This window comes from Mytilus edulis, chromosome 1 (genome assembly GCF_963676685.1).
Source record: "Mytilus edulis chromosome 1, xbMytEdul2.2, whole genome shotgun sequence".
Taxonomy (NCBI): domain Eukaryota; kingdom Metazoa; phylum Mollusca; class Bivalvia; order Mytilida; family Mytilidae; genus Mytilus; species Mytilus edulis.
In genome coordinates, this window is record NC_092344.1 from 58,778,912 (window position 1) to 58,799,252 (window position 20,341).

The window sequence follows — 20,341 nt, forward strand, 5'->3', positions numbered from 1 at the left end:
AATTATTAACAAATATATGTAATGCCCTATCATTATTTCATAAAATATTGTTTAGCGCATGTCATGTCAAGTATTTTGTGTATGCCTGCTACAAAGCTATACAGAATTGCAACATTTATAAATTATGCGTCAACTAGGAGTAATAGACCTGTCACCTGACAACTTGCTTACAAATTTTAAGGACACTCGTAACCGGTTTGTATTAGTAGTTTCCAGAATGTATTTTCCGTCTATAACTATTCATGCGTATTAGGTTTTAAAAAGCTACTTTCTTAGTTATGGAAAGAATTTAAGGTTGTTTTGCTTTAAATATATTTGTAATGCAGATTTATTAAAACATTGGATTAAGACGTTTTAACCGAGTTTTACTTAATGTATTATTGTTGTGTAAAATAAAACTCAGAATAGAACCCAAGAGACAACAACCCGACCAAAGTGCAGATAACAGCCACAGGTGAGTCTGTTTCCACATTGTTTTACATTGGTTAGTGGTACGGATGGAGGGTTGAATTATTAAAAAAAAAACATGTGTGAACCCACCGCATCATTTGTTTGCGCCTGTCCCAAAGTCGGGAGCGTCTTTTCTTTTTTTATTCTTGAAATGAATTTTTTTCGGTGCATTTATATGTTTCAGAGTTTAATGTGTTTAAAACAATTTAGCGGTAAGCTGACAGAGTTCTGCATCCGGTGCAGAATTTTCTCGCGGTGTTGAAGCACCATTGGTAGAGTGGGTCTGTTTTCTGCTCGTTGGTCGAGTTGTTGTCTTTTCGTTGCAATATTCCCGCTTTCCATTCTCAATTTTATTAATTTATTTTTTAGGAAAATCATTGTTAATTAAAAGTATATGTTTTTATTTTGCTTTTTGTAAGGGTCGTTTTAAAAATATTATTTGCTTACATTAAAACACTAAAGGAAATTCGAATTCCACATCTTTGAAATTTTATCGATGTTAATTTGGTCATTTTCGTTTAGTTGAGCACTTAAAATATACATAAAGAAATATGATACAAACTTAAGGAGGACTCTAAAAATGGATATACCGCCCGATTTATATCATCACACACGGAAGATTGAAAATTCTTCATATTGACACCGGATGCAACATAAGTTTCCTTCACATATACAAATTAAGACATGTTGATTTTATCACCCTTCAAAATATTTTGTAGAAGGTAAGATACATTTTAGTTCTAATGTTAAAAATGAGCTGGTAAATAACAATTTAAAGGGGCTTTTATTATCATGGCATCTTAAGATTCGGAATATATATATATAAACATATAATAGTTTGTATTTTTTATTTCATCAGTGATACCAGATTTTATGTGCACACCATATTTTCTGTTCTCTAAATTAGGTGTTGTAAACATATTTCGTTATTCTAACAGCAAAGTTATAATAATTAAATGTTTTGTGTACTTTATTGAACTTGACGCTGTTTTGTCCTACGTTATAGTTGCTTTTTTTCATAGTTTTACATTCCCCTTTTTATCAATATTATATTTATATTGCGTCTTAGATAAAATTTATTCATTCAGTGTATGTTTACTTGATTTTGCTAACATGTCTTTTTGATGATCAAGCAATTTCAATTGAAGTTTTATTGTTTGTCTTTTTATGTTATAATGTTACGACTGATTCAGTTTAGAGTGAAGGTTGACGCCTGTTAGAACGTTAACATCCGCTACATTATTTTGTTCCTGCCCTGAGTCCTAAGTCAGAACCCTGTTGTTCAGTGGTTGTCATTTTTTATTTATATGGTTAATAAGTGTTTATATTTTCTCGCTTTCTATATAGATTAGACTGTTGGTTCCCTGTTTGCATCGTTTTTCATTAGTCATTTTGGGCCCTTTATAGCTTGCTGATCGGTTTGATCCAAAGTTCCGAGATGAAGGCGGTACTTTGACCCATAATTGTTTACGTTTTACACATTGTAACGTAGATGGAGAGTTGTCTTATTGGCACTCATACCACATCGTCCGATATCCATTTGTATCAGTGCTGTGTTCATGAATAATACTGTACAGTGGAGTGATGACATTTTAAAATCATAAACTACATTTACATGAAGCATAAATGTTCCTGCTTTTTCCATTCATGTAAAGAGGTTCTTATTGTTTTCATATGTTTAGGTACGTAGGTAAGTATTTGTTTCCTCATTTTCAATGTATATTTTACAAGTGTTTATTTGTTTCCTTTTCATTATGAAATGCCTCTTCGTTTTGTTTTGATTCATTAGATATTATCAGTATCATAAACACGACTGTTTACTTCCTTTGTGATCAAATTGTATCGATATATTTCCTCCCTTGCATATATGATATATAACTGTTCCTTTCTTAACATTTTAGCACAGATGACACTAGTATGCTACTGGTTTTAATTATTCACACAATTGTTTTGTTGATAGTTGCAGCACAAAGTAAGTTTGATAATGTTTGCAATTAAAAAATTATAAATAGCAATACTATTTTTGAAGTAAAGGTTCCACTTTACAATTAAATTCCCCACAGGAACTCCATTTATTGCTAACGCTGTCTCAATTTTTATATGAAGCTTTGTTAAAAATATTTCCTTGAATAGAAAGTACTATTTATTCATTTTTTTCAAATGTCAAAACATAGGACAGTGCGGCATATTTTCTACATGTATATGTCTAAAACTTCTAAGAATTTAAACATATACCTAAACATTCTGTACTATTCCTCCCTTCACGAAGGACCTTTCAAAATTTGGTTTGGTCTCTATCCATGTGCAGTTATACTCGTCTGGTAACTCTTAAGTGTGTCTCTATGAGGTGAATCATATAGATGATATCTGGGAACCAGTGTGTTAACAAAACAAAACAAAATATCTAATCATAGTAAATTTTCTTTTCTAAAGAGGTGTAGTTTGCGAAACCGTTGTATTAACAAATTGTAATCTATAATGATGTCATTGTAAATATTTCGCCAAGCTATATATAAATAGTAGGACACATCGAACGCTAGATGTGCACATGTCAGCGAGAAACTGACATTATCATTGAACAAAATACCTCTATGAAAAAGGAACTGACTTAAACTTAGTATAGACATAATTCATGCAGAGTTTTCTAGTTTTATATTGGTGGATAGTTGTTTCATTGACAATCATACCAAATTTCCTTATTTGAATATATCCTAATTTTAATATATAATATTTGAAAGAAACATCCATATATTTATATATTTGTACGTCTTTTATAACCATTTGTTGTCTTTTTTTAACAGGGGACCTTGGAGAACATGACAAACATGGTGTAGCTACACAAAGTTCTCTGTCGAAACAATGGCCTGGTAAAGCTGAAAATGCTATTAAGTCGCCGATATCAAATAATTTTGAAGTACAAACTTGTACACACACATACCCGACTCCGGAACCTGCTTGGTGGATGTTTGCATTTTCTTTTGGTTTCGCCTATATCACTGATATAAAAATATACTACAGAGAAAACTGTAAGTATACACAATACAATCAACATAATTATGTAAAATAATTATATATTATCGATTGTTTTTCATACATGAGGGTGTTGCTCAGCTACAATCTAATGGAAGGGTGACAGACCTGAGGTGAGATGTGTCCAAATCATCCTTAAGTTTGAGAGATCAATGATAATCTGTTTATCGCTTTTTTTGTCTATAACTTGTTGCTGTTTTTCTATTTTCATTTTTTGATTAATCAGTATGCAGTGACATTACAACAGATATTTTGACAAAACTAAAAAAAAAATCTTCATTGTCATATCAAAATATCTCAGGCAAAAACGAAATAATGCTTGGGACAATCGTTAAATGGTAAATGGCCGTTTTTTTATTTTGACCATGTTGTAGATAATGATCTGACGTTTTCTTTGAAACTATGGATGTATAGTGTGTAATGAGTCAATTCACATTATATGGTTATATTTATGTAAGCACATTGTTCGATACATTTCATTTCAAAGATTTATTTTTTTATATGATTGGATGTAATGTATTTTGTATGTACTTACCTCTTTTTTCATATGTGAATGTGACGGTATTGTATTGTACTGCTTAATCGTTCAATTCTTTCCAAATACTCAAGGTTTCAACGTTCGACATCTGTGTTTTAGTGAGATGTGTCTGGTTTGTTTTCATTGCTTGTTTTCATTACTTTACGAGTTCGTGTTTGATTTGGCTTCTAACATAATTAAAATATTTTGTTTTAAGATCCAATGATGAGTCGTATTAATCTCATATTGAATTTTAATCTGATAAATTTGAATAAGAATTACGACTGAATTACATGTTTCTTAAAATCCATGTTAAGCACGAAACTGTGATGAGTTATAAGTTCGTATTTGACTATATTATATCATTTACTGCTCATGCAATGTACAAAACCGAATTGCTATGGGTGTATGTTTTTTTTTGTGCATTTTTCATTAAAAAATTGCAAATTTGCGGCTTTGTGACATTTTTGAAAAAATAATGTTAAAACTTGGTATTGTTTATACCAGTAAATTATATGTGTTCAGCATCTATCTATCTTCTTCAAAGACACTTTCAACTACAAAACGAAGAAGATATGCTTAATTATTTTTAGTAATTCTTAACCTTGTCGTGTTGAAAAATTTAACAAATGGTCAACTAATGAATTACAAAATTTAGGTTGAAGTTTTGGCCACGAGCATCACTGAAGAGACATGTATTGTCGAAATGCGCATCTGGTGCAAGAAAATTGGTACCGTTAATTTTATTGATCACAGATATGAAAACACCTTTAGAGTTATTTATTATACTCTCAAGACGGCTAAACTATCAAGAATCAATACATTCTGCTGAATTGAAGCCGTTAAGTTATAATTTCATATCAATTTGTATTGATATGTCTGCCTTTTTGCAGAGTTATCTCCCATTTCAATGCAAAATATTTATAGGAATTTTAAAATCGAGATTTTTAAGTCGTTCTCAAGTTATATTTTGTTGGCATATGTTCTGTGTGTATAAGGGGTATACTTATAAAGATTAAACTAAAATTCTTCTGTTGCAATCAAGGTTAGGGTCAAATTGATGCTAGATTTACTGGACTAAGTTGGCCCTTGGTCTAGATCCAATATGATTGATACCGGCTTCAATTATCTTCCTTGATATACCCTTTAGTTCATTGTTTGGATACTAATCCTGACACACAAAAACTTTTGTTACAGATGCTGTTCGGATGAATGGATTTAAATTATATTTAAGCAATACATCAATTATTCCACCAGAAGGACCTGAAGGGTATCTCTGTTATAACGATACCGAATCAGGTCTCCCGAACATCACTCAGACAATTTCTTGTAATCACCTCGGACAATATGTCATTTATTACCAGGATAGCAAAGGATCTTTAATAGGAAATGAAAGCTATAATATCATCGAGTTATGTTATGTTGCCATACATGGTGAGTTATGTTTCAGGGTATATGTTCACATGTTAAAAAATATTTTTGTTTTTTTACTTTTAATACTTGATCAACACCTTAAAAACTTTCCCTGGTAATTTTTTTTATCTTTATTCTGATCCCGCTGATTTAGCTCTGGTATGTTTGCTATTGATTTAATATTTAAAACACTTTGACACATCGTGTCACTGAAGAATAGTTGTGCTTATTTATAGCTCGGTGTTTCTGAATCTTTATTTATTTACTAATTAGAGTCAATCGGACATTTTCATAGTTGTGTTTTAAATAATTCACTACTTATCTAAAGGTTTATCAAGGACTAGACACTTTTCTTCTGTTGACATTAAAAGATATTCAAGTTTTTATTATTTCATGTGAGCGCTGTCCCATTTCGTTTACACACTTCTTCGTTTTTTTTATATGTAATGAATAATTTCATTTGAGCGCTGTCCCATTTCGTTTACACACTGCTTCTGTTTTTATATGGAATGAATTATTTCATTTGACCACTGTCCCATTTCGTTTACACACTGCATCTTTTTTTATATGTAATGAATTATTTCTTGACTTGGCACTCACTATTAATCTTGTTATTCACTACGTAACAGTTAATCAGAAAACAGACATATACATTCAAAAGAATCCTTATCAAACTTGGCAAAAGATGTAAGAAAGATGTAAAAATAATAAACAAGAATGTTCATACAATCAAACCTTACACTATCTAAACACCAGGCACATATTTCAAGCATAAAGATCACTGTTGTACAATTTGTTAGCCATACAAGTATTCTTCTACATAAAACTCATCAGTCGCACTCGAACGAGAAAAGTTAGAAGATAAAACCAAACACAAAGTTGAATACCATAAATTCCGTAAAGTTGTGGCGTTAACTGACGAATTTACTTGAAGAAAAACAAATTATACGACTTCATAGCACTTTAAAACCTACATTTGTATACTAAAAAGATCGAGGTTTTTCTGATAAAGGTTGTCAAATGACATTTTGGGGTAGTACCTGTGAGTTCTCTTGTCCAGAAAGCTGTAAAGAACACCATTGTTTTCCTGAAAATGGTGCCTGCATTTGGGGATGTATTGGTAAGAACTGTTTGAAAGACATCTGCGATCCCGATACAGGAGTTTGTCTCAAAGGGTGTAAAGATAGACGGACGGGACCAGATTGTAATAAATGTAAGTAATTATTTTTTTTAAGTATTTTCAGTGGTAAAATAGTTCTTTATGCATGTGAATTCTTGGAATGCACACGTTATCGACTAATGGGTATTGATATCCGTTTAACTATTCATTTTGATACGTTTTACTGGAAGTGACTGTCAGTGCATATTGGAAAGAACAGCCATCAATTTCATATTCGATTTGTGTCTGAAATGTATAAATATGCATCCGTTTAAATAATCAAGATAAAAAATAATCTTGTGGAGAGTTATCTCATTTTATAAAGATGCATTGTATTAAAATAAAATGAGCGTTATATTTTTGTTCATTACAGATAATCTTGCTTTTAACAGTTCGGTCATTTTTAGTAACAATGATACACAACTGGCTAGTTTATCTATAGATGGCAATAATACATCGTGTGTCACAAGACAGGCGTCCGAAATTTTGGTACAGGTTGACATTAAAGAAATTAGTATCGTGACGGATATTTATCTTAATCTAAGTGGTAAGTTGGGTTTTTTCATATCTTATCTTATCTAAATAAATATCAACAATAATATGTTTATCTCACCTTCTAAAATTCAAACTGACCACTACCAGGTCACATATGGATGATGAACGCAAGAAACACACATGGTCATTAATAATTATACAAACACTAGAATGATACGATATGAATTAGCAAATTTTTAGTTATTTATTAATGTTGACATTGAGTCAGGCTGTGATTTCAACCTAAACAATACATTACAAGGTATAAAACAAAATTGTCCCTAAAATCTGGCAAGACAATATCATATGTTACGCACACATGAAATATTTATCTGCAAATTAATCAAAGTTTTTTTTATGATTTTAGTGAACATTACAGATGGAGGTTATCATACTGTTTATGTATCAAACACAAGTGGTGTACAGGGAAACAACATATATAGCAACGAATCTGTACCATCAAAGATCAAGGTCAATGCCGTTTTCAGATACTTAACATATCAACATTTACAAAAGGGCGAAAAGAATTTTCTTGAAGTATGTGAAATTGGAATTGTTGGTGAGTATTTCAATAGGACCAAATTAATAATGAAATCGTAGAAGTCACTCGTTTTTATGCAAGTTCGCATCCTCATAAATAGATACCACATGACTAGCAATCCTTATCTTGCAACAACATGTAAAAAGGGAAATTACTTGATTTTGGGATTGGGACTTTTTAATGGTCGTCATTTGAAAATTGATAGAAATGTAACTATCTAGTCCATTCTGAAGCTCTGTATCATTTGTTTTTAGAAGGTTACAATGTAAACGATTTGTATTGCAATGAATATAATGATTTGCTCGATTTGGATTATATTCTCTTACATTATTTTAGAAGAATTGATTTTAAATGTATAGCAATTTGAAAGTACAGCTCAGCATTATCGTTAAAAAAAATAGCATCAAACGCTAAGATTTACACACAAAAAACAATTATCATATGAATGGTGAACAGATTTTATTTATATATTTGAATTTCTTAAGTGATTTTTTTAGGTTGTCCTCCTACAAACTATGGGCCGCTTTGTAATAAATGGTGCCCGGTAAACTGTAGTGGTCCCTGTGACCTTGAAACAGGACACTGTTCATTTGGATGTGTAAATGGATGGATTGGTGATAAATGTGAATTAGGTATGACAAAACTTTCAACTGTTATCATTGAAATGGTTCGCTTCAATAACGTTTACTTTTAGTGTAGTTTGGTTGTTTTTTTATTCACGTATAATCAAAATTATAAAAAGTCTAAAATAATCACTTTGAAGTATATAGGCTCGATAATTTGTAGTTTCGTTTTGAATGAATTTTAGTCTAGACGCTATCTAGTTCACTTTAGAGTTTACCTCCAGATAACTCCGATGTCAATATAAGCAATATGAACATACATATAGATATAAATAGAAACCGAACACGTGCAATTGGATTTTTCGAGGTCTGCATAACTTCGTATTATAGATAAAAAAAAAACAGCATATGTTTATCATCGTTCTTACTTGATAAGAAAGCTCTTTTTATCGAATCAGTCAATCAAATGTTTTACCTTTGTTTCAATTTCAACGTTGACATTATTTTCCTTTAAATAACTTAGCACTCACGATTCATGCGTTATACATCTCTAGATAAGGGGTTAAATTGAAGTTCATATGAATACGGATTCAATGAGGTCGAATTATTCACTTGCAAGTGAATTACTCATCGTCAATAATTCTTAGCTTATTTTGCCAAAATTGAACCATACTGGCATGTTAAAAGAGAATACTTTTATCACAATTCCACTTTCATTAATGATTAAACAAAACAGATAACATTTTATAATTTTTATACATGTCGTAGCTAAACTTTCTAAAAAGTTCTAAAATGACAAAATAAAAGATATGCAGAAAGGCAACTGCTAGCGAGGGTCCATAGAATGAACATTCATATAGCATTATATATAGGATAGGACAAACTTAATATTGCATCAACAATTAAAACAAAATACTCTCATTGTTTCTTTGCAGATGCAGAATGTTTCGAAGACTCAGAGACACCAGTCCTGAAGTGTAGGCCAGAAATTTATAAGGTATTACCTGATTATATACTTTACATACATAAGTCAAATGTTGAATGTTTTTATAAAACAAAATTGAAAATGGAAATGGGGAATGTGTCAAATAGACAACAACCCGACCAATTTAGAATGTTTAGTGGATTTACTCATGTACATATCCAGTTTCTTTCCGGTATTTGTAAGATCCTATGTATGTGTATACTTTCAAAATCCTTTCTTTGACATGTGATTTCATTGAAAGAAAAAAATATCTTTATTTCTTTTTTCATTACACATCTGTGCATTGAAAGTTATCAACTAAGGCCGTGTTTACATTGACCTGAACTCGTTGTTGTGTTAGTGTAATTCACAGGTTCACTAAACACAATGACGTTCCCATTGATAAAACTCAATGTTTACATGTACTGTCAATCGTGTTTTGTCTACATGCAGCCAATAGTCAATGCAGGCTTTGTGTGGGTAAAGTGAATACAAAACAATGTATTAAGTCCCAGTTCCACTAGACCACGATCGCCCCACGTTCACCGCGATCTAAAATAAGTTCAGATCGTGGTGTGATCTCAGTATGAGCGGCATAAAAATGTAAATTTTCGTTGCTTTCACGATGCTTCTACGTCCTTATTCTGCGACCTCACTACTTATCAAGATCTTTCTACGCTCATCACGTTCCCTCAACGACCATACCACGAGTTATCTGATTGCAACACGATCTAACCACGCTTCTACTGCTATCATAGCACGTTCTTACTACGATTATACTACGTTCATACTGCGATCTTACTACGTTCTCAGCAATAACGTCAACATCGTGGTCCATTAATACAGTTCCATTCCTTTTATTTCTGATTAATACGTAGATTTCTCGGAAACAATACAGTCATGCCACCAAAATCTACTTGAATACGTGGGCGTAGTGGTAGGGGTTAATGAAGAGGCAGGAGTTCTGATAGCAACAAATCATGATCAAGCATAGATATCGGACCGACCAATCCAACCTAAAACAACTATTGCTGTTCCATAAATCTCAAATGACGATATTTCAGTGAACAATAGCAGAAATGACACAAGTGTGTCAATATATATAGGAAGGTGTGGTATGAGTACCAATGAGACAACTCTCCATCCAAGCATTCCAAGTAACAATTTATAAAAGTTAACCATTATAGGCCAAGTTACGGCCTTCAACACGGAGCATTGGCTAACACCGAACAGCAAGCTATAAAGGGCCCCAGCAATACAAGTGTAAAACCATTCAACGGGGAAACCAACGGTCTAATCAATTATAAAAACGAGAAGCATGGTTGAGCCGTTAGAGAAAATGGACAAGTAATCTTAATTACATACAGACAAACAAAACCTGGAGAGAGTAAATATATTTTATGTGAAAATGACAATGAGAATGATGGTCGTAGTATGAACGTAGTCAGGTCGTAAGAAGAGCGTGATTGGGACAAGTGGGTGACAGAATCGTACTATGGTCTTGAACAGCTTGGTGTTAACGTGGTATAGTTGTAGTGGAAGCGTAGTTGGGTCGCGGTGAGAACGTGATGGTCGTAGTGAGGTAATACTAGCGTCACTGTGAGATCGTAGCGTAGTCTCTCCGAATAGAATCACGCTTTCGGTACGCTCTCGCTACGATGGTACAGCGACCTTAGTGCGCTCTCATTACGCTTCTACTGCGACCTGTTTTCGCCACGACCGCATGACAATTGTTTTGAACATGTTCAAAGTTAGCCACGCTCATCACCATCTTGAAGACCTCACCACGACCGTGATACGACCTAACTGCGATCTACACGATCGTACTACGATCTTCAAATTTTTTTTCACAGATCGTAGTACGATCGTGGCATAGTGGGACTGCGGTATTAAGCTGGGGTCACACATTCACGAATTTTACTGCCGTCCTTGACAGGACCATTCCCGATTAAAATTTATTAAAAGTCTGATCAAGATCCTATGAATCGTGGATGGAAATTCCAACTTTAATTAAAATTTGTAAACAAAATAATTTAATCACGACAACAATCAGATATTGTTCAGGAAGCGTCGATATTCAACCGTTTCCAAGCGAATTTATCCCGATAATCCCGTTCTAAATCCGCTTCTAATCCGATTTGTATCTTTCGCCAGGTAAAATTCGACCAAGTCTGTCACGACTGCGTCCCGATTCTACCGAATGTAATCCGATAGAGATCAGATAGTGACAAGACAGTGAACCGACGCTGACGGAAGTTATCCGTTCAAAACCTGTCGCGCACTCGGGATGATCAGGTACTTTCGGAACGTAATCCTATCACAGTCTGCTCTATACCATTGCAAACGGCTTTGTCTGGTCTCAGTCGCATTGTATTCTGTAATTGTCGGGACTCTGACGTGGGTATCATTGACGAATTTAGAATTAATAGCGAGACTGTTTCGGAACGATTTTGGCAAAAACGGTTCGCAATCGACAAGATGTGGATGCAATCTGCACATAATCGGCAGAAAAACAGCAATGAAAAATTTCTCCAGATCATTCCCGTTCCACAGGACACCGTCCCGAATGCACAGAACATTGTTAGGAATTTGATCCGATACAACAGAATCTGTCACGACATAGGCACGATTGAATTCCGACTAGTCAAAATCGGCTGAGTGTCCCCGAATGTTACGGAACGCACCTAACTGTCGGGGTGCTTTGCCGAACTATTCGGACCCTTCCCGACCAGTAGGAATCTGTTACGAACTAAAACGACTGCGTTCAGACAAGAATAGGACATTCCAGCTAATTGCAGATACTAATCCGACTGTTTCACTTTTCGTGTCGTATCACTGTCTGATCTCAAACGGGAGCAATGATCGGCAATGTGTGAACCCCGCATTAAGGACATGAAATTTACCAATTGTATTTAAAAAAACAAATGTTTTGTATAAAATTGATATTGATAACAATTATAAATAAAGTAATTTACCAATTTATTTGTGCAAACTCGAAATCAAGACTCACAGCATCATCATTGCCACTCACATATTAGTTTTTTTGAAAATGTCTCTCAGAATCGACTGCATATACACATAAATATTTGCCACTGGTCTTTACTCAATTAACGATTCACTCATTAATGCATCACTAGAAAAGGCGTGCGTAGTTAATTGTATTGTTGTGCTAGTATCTCAGCTCTGGTAAAATACACGTAGGAATAAAAAGAATTTATTTGCAGAGTACGAACTGTTATTTTAAAGCCTAATTTGTAGTTATTAAGACGTATTAGAATGGTAGTATTTGGTCATTGCTCTTGGTTCAAACTCGAAACCGTTTTATTCATGCAAAACTGCTGAATTGAGAAAAAAGAAAACATATTTTACAATATCACAAACTCGCTATAATATATATCTTTATAAACATTGCGTCTATACAAATGTATGCGTAGATATGCGGAATTTGGCCCACCTACGCAGGTGTTAAGATGTGAACAAATTTAATGTGAAACCAGTGTACATTACGTTAAACTAATTGTAAACATGTTTTCTGTACATGGTGATTGTTGTGAACACGACCATATTCAAACATTTTGGATTTCATTGTAATTGTTGACAAATAATTCCATGATGCAACTAAAAGCTAAAAGCTGAGAGCTAAAATGAAAGTTCACTGAAAAATGACTTAGATCTTATCTCTTTTTTTTATATTTATCTATAAGGAAGAAGATATAGCTTACACATTTGATGTTAAGTCATATTGTCAGAAAAAAAAGTATTTTCATTGTGTTAATTTTCGTGTCTGGATTTAATTTTTTTCCGTATAGGTTTATCCATCTACTGGACCTATTCAAGGTGGGACATTGTTGACAATAACTGGAAAATACCTTGGAAATGTAAATGACAGAATTTCCGTTAAGTTTAACGGAGTAAGATGTAATAATGTAACAGTTCAATCACCAAATTCTATATATACTAGGTATGGATGACTATTTAAATGATGATCTATACAGAAAGAGTTGTATGAACATTTAGACAAGCAATTGAAAAAAAATGATCTGTCATGTTTCAAATAAATCAAAATTAGTCAAACCATTTTAATTTTAATCTTAGTTCCAAGTTACAAGTTAAAACTGTCATAAAAGCAAACGTGTTTTTCACAGGACGATGACGTTGTGCTCTATTTCGTAGCTATAAGTTATTGATATGCTGGTAAATATTAATATGGTAGTACGACGAGTGTAATAGGTTATTTGAAATCACAAAATTATTTCGCTCGTGGCGTTATATTCATTCTGAAAATACACATGTTATAATTGTGAGACGACAGCACATAATCGAAGAATACTTTTCAGAGCAACTTTTCCTGTATTAGTTATGTTATCAAGAAATTAATATCTATCAAGGATAAAACAATTAGCCGTTTGTATCGATTCCGGTAAATTTTCCGACAAGACATATCAAATTATTCAGATATTGATAAGCAATACCCCTATTTCTGAAAATATATGCAACATTAAGATAGACAAGTAAACTCATTAAATGAAACCACGTTTGCCGTTGTTACAACTGTTTTTATCCAAGTGTTTGTCTGTTGTGTTGTTGTTTGTGTGGATTTTAAATTGTATCAATTTATTTCTGACACTGGCTATTATGTCATGTTATTCAATTTGGACAAGACGAAATTGATATCAGGCACCCCTATAAATTGCGAATATTATTCGACATATATGCTACTCAATTCTAGTTTTTGTCATGAAAGTCAATGAGGCAAGCCACATGAGCATATTGTATTCTTTAATGAATGGAAACAGAAAGCTTTACAAAATTAAACTCATATATACGAAGACCTGGAGAAATTTTTCTCTAAACGTTTTCTTTTCTAGTATGTTATTTTTCCTTTCTCATTTTGTTAGAATTGATAATTATAAACTTAGATTTGATGAATGTCAACTCAGAACTGACTAATGTCAAATGAAATAATTGCAAATAGATATGAGAAAGATTAACAATAGAATATCTTTACCAACCTTTCTAAAGATAATATATATATCAGTAACTTTTAAATTGTTTACCACTCACTACTTTTTTTTTTTTTGAAAATGTGTGATGACTTCATCATGGAACAGTTGTGTCGTTTCCACTAAAACGCATGACCTCAACTCTGTTTATATGTATTAGTACCTATACTTTGCATGCCCAATATTTGTATTCACCTTTTGTATCTGTTTAAACAGTTTGACATGTGTAACTGGAGAATACGACGATCTCAAGACAAAGGGGATACTCGTTTCAGTGAATGAAAATAATTTCAGTGACCATAATAGTACACGCTTCAGTTATAAGGTATGTTATTGCATGTGTATCATCACAAAATAGTATTTGGGTTGAAAACATATTCCAATTATTGAATAATGATGAATGCTTTTACCTAGAAGTTAAAAAATTACAATTTTGATCTCACATTTGATATCGAGTGCGATGGGCAATCTGCGATTTACTACTAAGTTTTTTAAAGAATGAAATAAATAAACAATAAGTTAAAGCGGAATATAAGTCATATGGTTTTTTTTCAAAGTCTACCTTACGAATACTCCTAATATGCTAACAATGACAAAACATGGTATTCTACTTTGGTTTGAAATGTACCAATTGGTCCGAGACCACAATTTTCGTCCCTTGATTTTCGTTGTTCACAAATATAGTCCCTAGTGTTGACAGTGGGTTACTTGCCATTAATTTTTATACCCCTTCCAAATTTATTTCTCCATATTAAATGCCGCAAATTGCAAGTTGGGGGTGAAATTACACTGTAAAAAAAATTGGGTTCAGAATTTTAAAGGAAAGTAGTGATTTGAATACTTATGCCAAGTCTGATAAATCAAATGAGTACTCTATTGCTTTTAGTACATGATAAGTTATATATTAAGGCATTTAAAAAGTATTTGTTTGCAATATTTTCATTTTTTAAGACCCAAATGTTGAAAGTTGAAATTTTTTAATCTTAACGTCAAAATTTTACACGCAAAGATGAGTATAGAACTTTACTTATTGTCTATAATATACATCCTATTGTCATGAAATTTTTTAAGTAGTGTTATAATTCATTAAGCTTTGGTCATACCAAGATTTTTAAAGATTTGTCAACTCTTTCTATCCTATTTAGAGGTGAAATCTGTAAATATAGAATCTGTACTTTGGAAACTTCCCTAAATGATTTGATGGTGTCAATTTGTCAAATAGCATGACACTAAAGGATTTAAACTTTTATTTTATAGAATTTCTGTAAAAATTACCAATTTTGGCATTTTATGTTCAAAATAGGCATTTTATAGCTTTTTCAATATTGATGAATAAATGGCATCCTGACTTTCTTTCTGACAGGTTTTCATGTGTCAATATTTGTGTTTCTATTCCTTTATCTAGTTCTTTTACTTATTTATGAGCTCTGAATCTACAGAAAAGAAGATTATCTCAGACAAAATGTGCAAAATGTGTTGTATAAATGACCCTTGTCTAACGCCTTGTTTGGATGAAGTCAAAAGTTGGGAGCTTGGTACATAAAATTTGATGTCCATAATGAAGACCTCACTAAATTTGTATTAAAAGCACTTTACAATGTCTATTGTACCTGTTCCATTTCACATAATATCTTTCTTTTCTTCTGTAGGATAGCAAGTGGTTTAAATATAAGCCTGTTGAGAATAAATTGCATGCAAGTTTTTCCCTAAAAAGGCAAAAATCTTTGTATCAGACCATACTGTTTGTAAGAAAAGTTAATTGTAATGGTATTTTTGTGCTCAGATTTGTTGTATCATGTCACATGAGTATAGAAATGATAAAAAAGACACATTTTTTTATTTCTTATAGCCTCAATATGCATTTGTTAATGTAAATATGTGGCACGGCCTAAATTCACCCTCAATTTTTTCCAGTCTTACTTGGCCTAAGACCCTTTTAAACTAATATGATATGTTATTTGTAACTTTTCTTTCCATTTAAAGTACTTTCAATACATATGTAAGGATTATTTATAACCAAAAAGCTTCACAAATTTAAAATTTCTGGAAAATATTACATCTTCATGTAAGGCACCCCTTCATTGAAAAACCTCAATGTTTAGGCGCAGGCTCATATAAATTTGACTTTTCAATAATTATGCCAAGTCTGATAAATCAAATGAGTACTCTATTGCTTTTAGTACATGATAAGTTATATATTAAGGCATTTAAAAAGTATTTGTTTGCAATATTTTCATTTTTAAAGCCCCAAATGTTGAAAGTTGAAATTTTTCAATCTTAACGTCAAAATTTTACACGCAAAGATGAGTATAGACTTAACTTATTGTATATGATATACATCCTATTGTCATGAAACTTTGTAAGTAGTGTTATAATTCATTAAGCTTTGGTCATATTAAGATTTTTTAAGATGTGTCAACCTTTTCTATCCTATTAGGTCCAAGACCACAATTGTCGTCCCTTGATTTTCGTTGTTCACAAATATAGTCCCTAGTTATGACCGTGGGTTACTTGCCATTAATTTTAATACCCCTTCCAAATTTATTTCTCCATATTTAATGCCGCAAATTGCAAGTTGGGGTTGAAATTACACTGTTAAAAAAATTGGGTTCAGAATTTTAAAGGAAAGTAGTGATTTGGTCCATCTGAAAAAGGTTTAAAATTAGCACTTCGGAAGCTGTCAAAAGATTTCAAGACGCCCTAAACATAAAATTGTCCATATTTTGAGTTAGAGCCGATGAAGTTTTCTATAATTTTTATATAATTTGTCCCAAAAGTAGTACAACACACTGTAAACGTTTCTGTGAGAAAGCGCAGGCGGTATTTTTTATTTATTTTCATTTATGTTCTAAAAGAAATACACTACGAAATAATTGTGGTCTCTAACCAATTGTTATTTATATCTTCGTAATAATAAATCTGATAACAAAAACAGCACAAAACACTTTAAAATTATATTATTATTTTCCTATTTGTTGTTATCTACTAGTTATAGAAATAAGTCGTGTTGAAAATATTGTTTCAGGAACCAATTCTCTCTGAATTCTCACCAACGAGAGGTATTCTTTCTGGTGACACAACTGTTACAATTAGCGGTGACAATATTGGATTCGAAGAAGCAAATCGATACCATATTTCATTTTGTGTTGATTGGGATTGTAAACAATGCAGGTAAATTAGTAAGACAAAATTGAAGAAACTAGGTGAACTTTGTCTCTAGTAAACAATTTGATATATATCACTATAGTCAGCTTTAAATTTTTCTGCTCATCTGAAAGATAATATTTCCTTCGAGGCTTTAAAAAAAAGAAGAAAAAAAGGTGCAGATCTAGACAAATCTTAATTGATTGTAAATTGAATATTGCCTTGTATGAATTCAATAAGCCTGATTGGTGCAAACCTTTCATTTAGGAATTTTAAATGTTTGTGTTATCAAATTTTCTATAGAAGGTAGATTTGCACTGCACATATGTTATAACTCAATTTCATCAGTAAAATGTCAAGTCTGTTTAATAAAATACGTTGTTTTCAATTTATAACAGAACATTTCAAACTTCCTCAAGTACGGAGTTTATAAAGTGCAAAACAACAAGATCGAACCAACCTAGAAATATGACTCGGTTGCGGGTGGTAATTGATGGCTTAACAGAGTTGTTATTAAACGAAACGTTTCAGTATTTACCGGATCCAACATTTAATGTATCCAATAAAACACGAAAGGCCCAACAGAGGTAAGAGTACACAAAACATTTTAAAGAGTTTTCAGAAAGACAGTTATGGGTTGCTTTTAATTTTTTGTAGTTAACATAATGCTGTTAATTACTGTCATATTGCATTTCTCCCTACTATTCTTCCATTGTAGAATAGAGAATGATTGAATAGTGTTATGCATTGTCGATTCCCTTATAGGTGTGGCCTGTTATACATTTCTTGCATGAATACATATTTCTCGTATCAAAATGCACGGACTCAATACGAAAAAGTAATACGAAAATCTATGTTAATTTGAATGTCTTACCTGTCATCACAAGACGATATAACGGCATTTACATTGGTTATTCGTAAAGTCGTTGGTTACATTTAAAAGGGGAGACGATGTCTTCAATAATTTACAAAACATTTTAACATTTAACCTGACAATCTTCATTTGGTCTTTTTACTATTCTATAGTATAGCTACGGAACTTTCTTAGCACTCGCACCCTCAAAGTGGAAAGAGATTAATATAAGTTGCAAAACTTGTTTCCCAATCCACTATAAATACATATGTTTAAACTACGGAACTTAATTTGGGGTTTGGTTAATTGACATAAGCTAATTAAAGTAATTGCTATTTGAAGTTATGAAGTATTACATACACTAAAATATTTATTATTATATAATACTTCAAACGATGACAAACCGGCTAAGAAATGTTGGTCTCCACATTTATTAGTACAGATAAGATAAAGTTATAAATTGTAGAATATACCACATCATCCATATATTTGTACATTTTGGAATGATAAAATATGTTATACATTTATAACTTGAAGAATATTTCCTAACTCTCTTTTAATTTTACATTGGGTACTGGATAATGCTATGAATTGCTTTTTTAAATATATCAGCATTTAATATGTTCAAAATATTTCTTTCGTATTGTAAAACTTGCAAGATATTTTGGTTGAGATTGCTTTTTTCTTTAGTGGTGGCGCGACATTTACAATTCATGGCGGAGGTTTTAATAATGTGGGAGATATAACTGTTGAAAGAGTGGTAAGTTATTTATTACAACATTAAGATTATCATAATTTTTTCATTACCTTTAAAGTTAGGAATTTATCATACAGCGAGATTAGAATTACGGTTAAAAGGGTAACTCATTTTGATGGTAATTGTATTCTACACATTCATTTTGGTTTTGTACATAATATAATTGTAATTAAAAGTTTTGTTTGATTTTTTGTAGTAAATAGTAAGACGTTAAAGTCTCAATTGCGTCCATATGCATTCTGCCTCTATTTAGTTAAGCTATATTGATAACAATAAATTATGTTCCCATTCCCAGTAAAGATATATAACATATTCTGTAAAGAAACAAAAGGAAAAGGGGACAAAGGCTATGATTTGCCCCACGTAATTAAATATCAAACAGTATGTTTCATCAATCAAATAACGCCGTTCATTAATTAAAAAAACAATGTACTTAAGACAAAGGTATTTGGAATAACATTTTACTCTAGCTTGCTGTAAGCGTTAGCGTGTCTGTAATCTATAAAAAGTGAAACAAGAACACTCATTATTATTATTTGCAAGTTATGCAAGACCTAACATAAGGGCATATTGTCATTATTTGTCTGATACAAATACCTTAACCATGTTGACGAAAGCGAGATAGCTTTTGGAGTAAACTATTCATCCTTTTTAATAAACGTCAATTGGCGTTGACATCACAAAATATCTGGTGTTTTTTACTGGTCAGCGATTTTTTTACGTTTTATATAATATAGCTTTTATTCTCAGTAAACCATCATTCTGATAAGGTAAAGAGAACTTCTTAACTTGAACTAAAATATAACGTTTTGAAAATTGTGTACATACATGTGTCAATTTTCATCATGTTTCAATTTTGTAGTAATCGGATTAATATTAAGCAAAGAAAATTTGTGTGAAATTAGTTTTATAGTTCAATAGCTATCATTGTATTAATTGTCGTTGCGGTGTAAAAACAATATAAGGTCAATGACAGAAAAATATAAACTTTTTTGTATTCGGCACAAAGCTGTGAAAGGACTCTGTTTAACCTCGCTCTTCAAGTTTCTCCGCCTGATACAAAAAGGTCATATTTTTTTAATTGACCTACTATTGTATATTTATAAGGTCAATCCATGTGATGTACCAGAAGATACCTCGGCAGTGTGTGAAACGCCTCCAAAACAAAAGAATCAATCTAACAGTCAAACTGTGTATGTTCATTTTGATGGCGTTAAAATTCCAGTCAATATAGAATATGTGGACGATCCTACATTCGAAAAGTTCCAAGGCGTTTACAAATACGACAAGGAGTCCTCGATTAAAATCAAGGTTAGACGTTTGAAATTGAAGTATTTTCTAGTAGATAAAATACACTCAATTATTTTCTATGTATTCCTTTCAGTGCAATGTAATTTAAAACTTTCATATTTT

General features: G+C 32.1%; 1 protein-coding gene across 2 annotated transcripts in view; it reads left to right on the plus strand.

The window, feature by feature from the left end:
- Positions 1-1,008: 1,008 nt before the first annotated feature.
- The window catches only part of LOC139514502 (plexin-B2-like), a 53,983-nt gene continuing 34,650 nt past the window's right edge, over positions 1,009-20,341 (plus strand). The window contains exons 1-15 of one of the 2 annotated variants that reach the window (XM_071303858.1): positions 1,009-1,172; positions 2,352-2,422; positions 3,252-3,476; positions 5,195-5,431; positions 6,423-6,623; positions 6,943-7,116; positions 7,471-7,662; positions 8,142-8,276; positions 9,143-9,204; positions 12,981-13,132; positions 14,391-14,499; positions 17,200-17,345; positions 17,717-17,905; positions 18,862-18,931; positions 20,036-20,239. In XM_071303858.1, coding sequence (XP_071159959.1) covers positions 1,135-1,172; positions 2,352-2,422; positions 3,252-3,476; positions 5,195-5,431; positions 6,423-6,623; positions 6,943-7,116; positions 7,471-7,662; positions 8,142-8,276; positions 9,143-9,204; positions 12,981-13,132; positions 14,391-14,499; positions 17,200-17,345; positions 17,717-17,905; positions 18,862-18,931; positions 20,036-20,239 — 2,205 coding nt within the window. In that variant the 5' untranslated portion in view covers positions 1,009-1,134. The remainder of the gene's footprint in view (positions 1,173-2,351; positions 2,423-3,251; positions 3,477-5,194; positions 5,432-6,422; positions 6,624-6,942; positions 7,117-7,470; positions 7,663-8,141; positions 8,277-9,142; positions 9,205-12,980; positions 13,133-14,390; positions 14,500-17,199; positions 17,346-17,716; positions 17,906-18,861; positions 18,932-20,035; positions 20,240-20,341) is intronic. The other variant, XM_071303848.1, reaches the window with a different exon arrangement.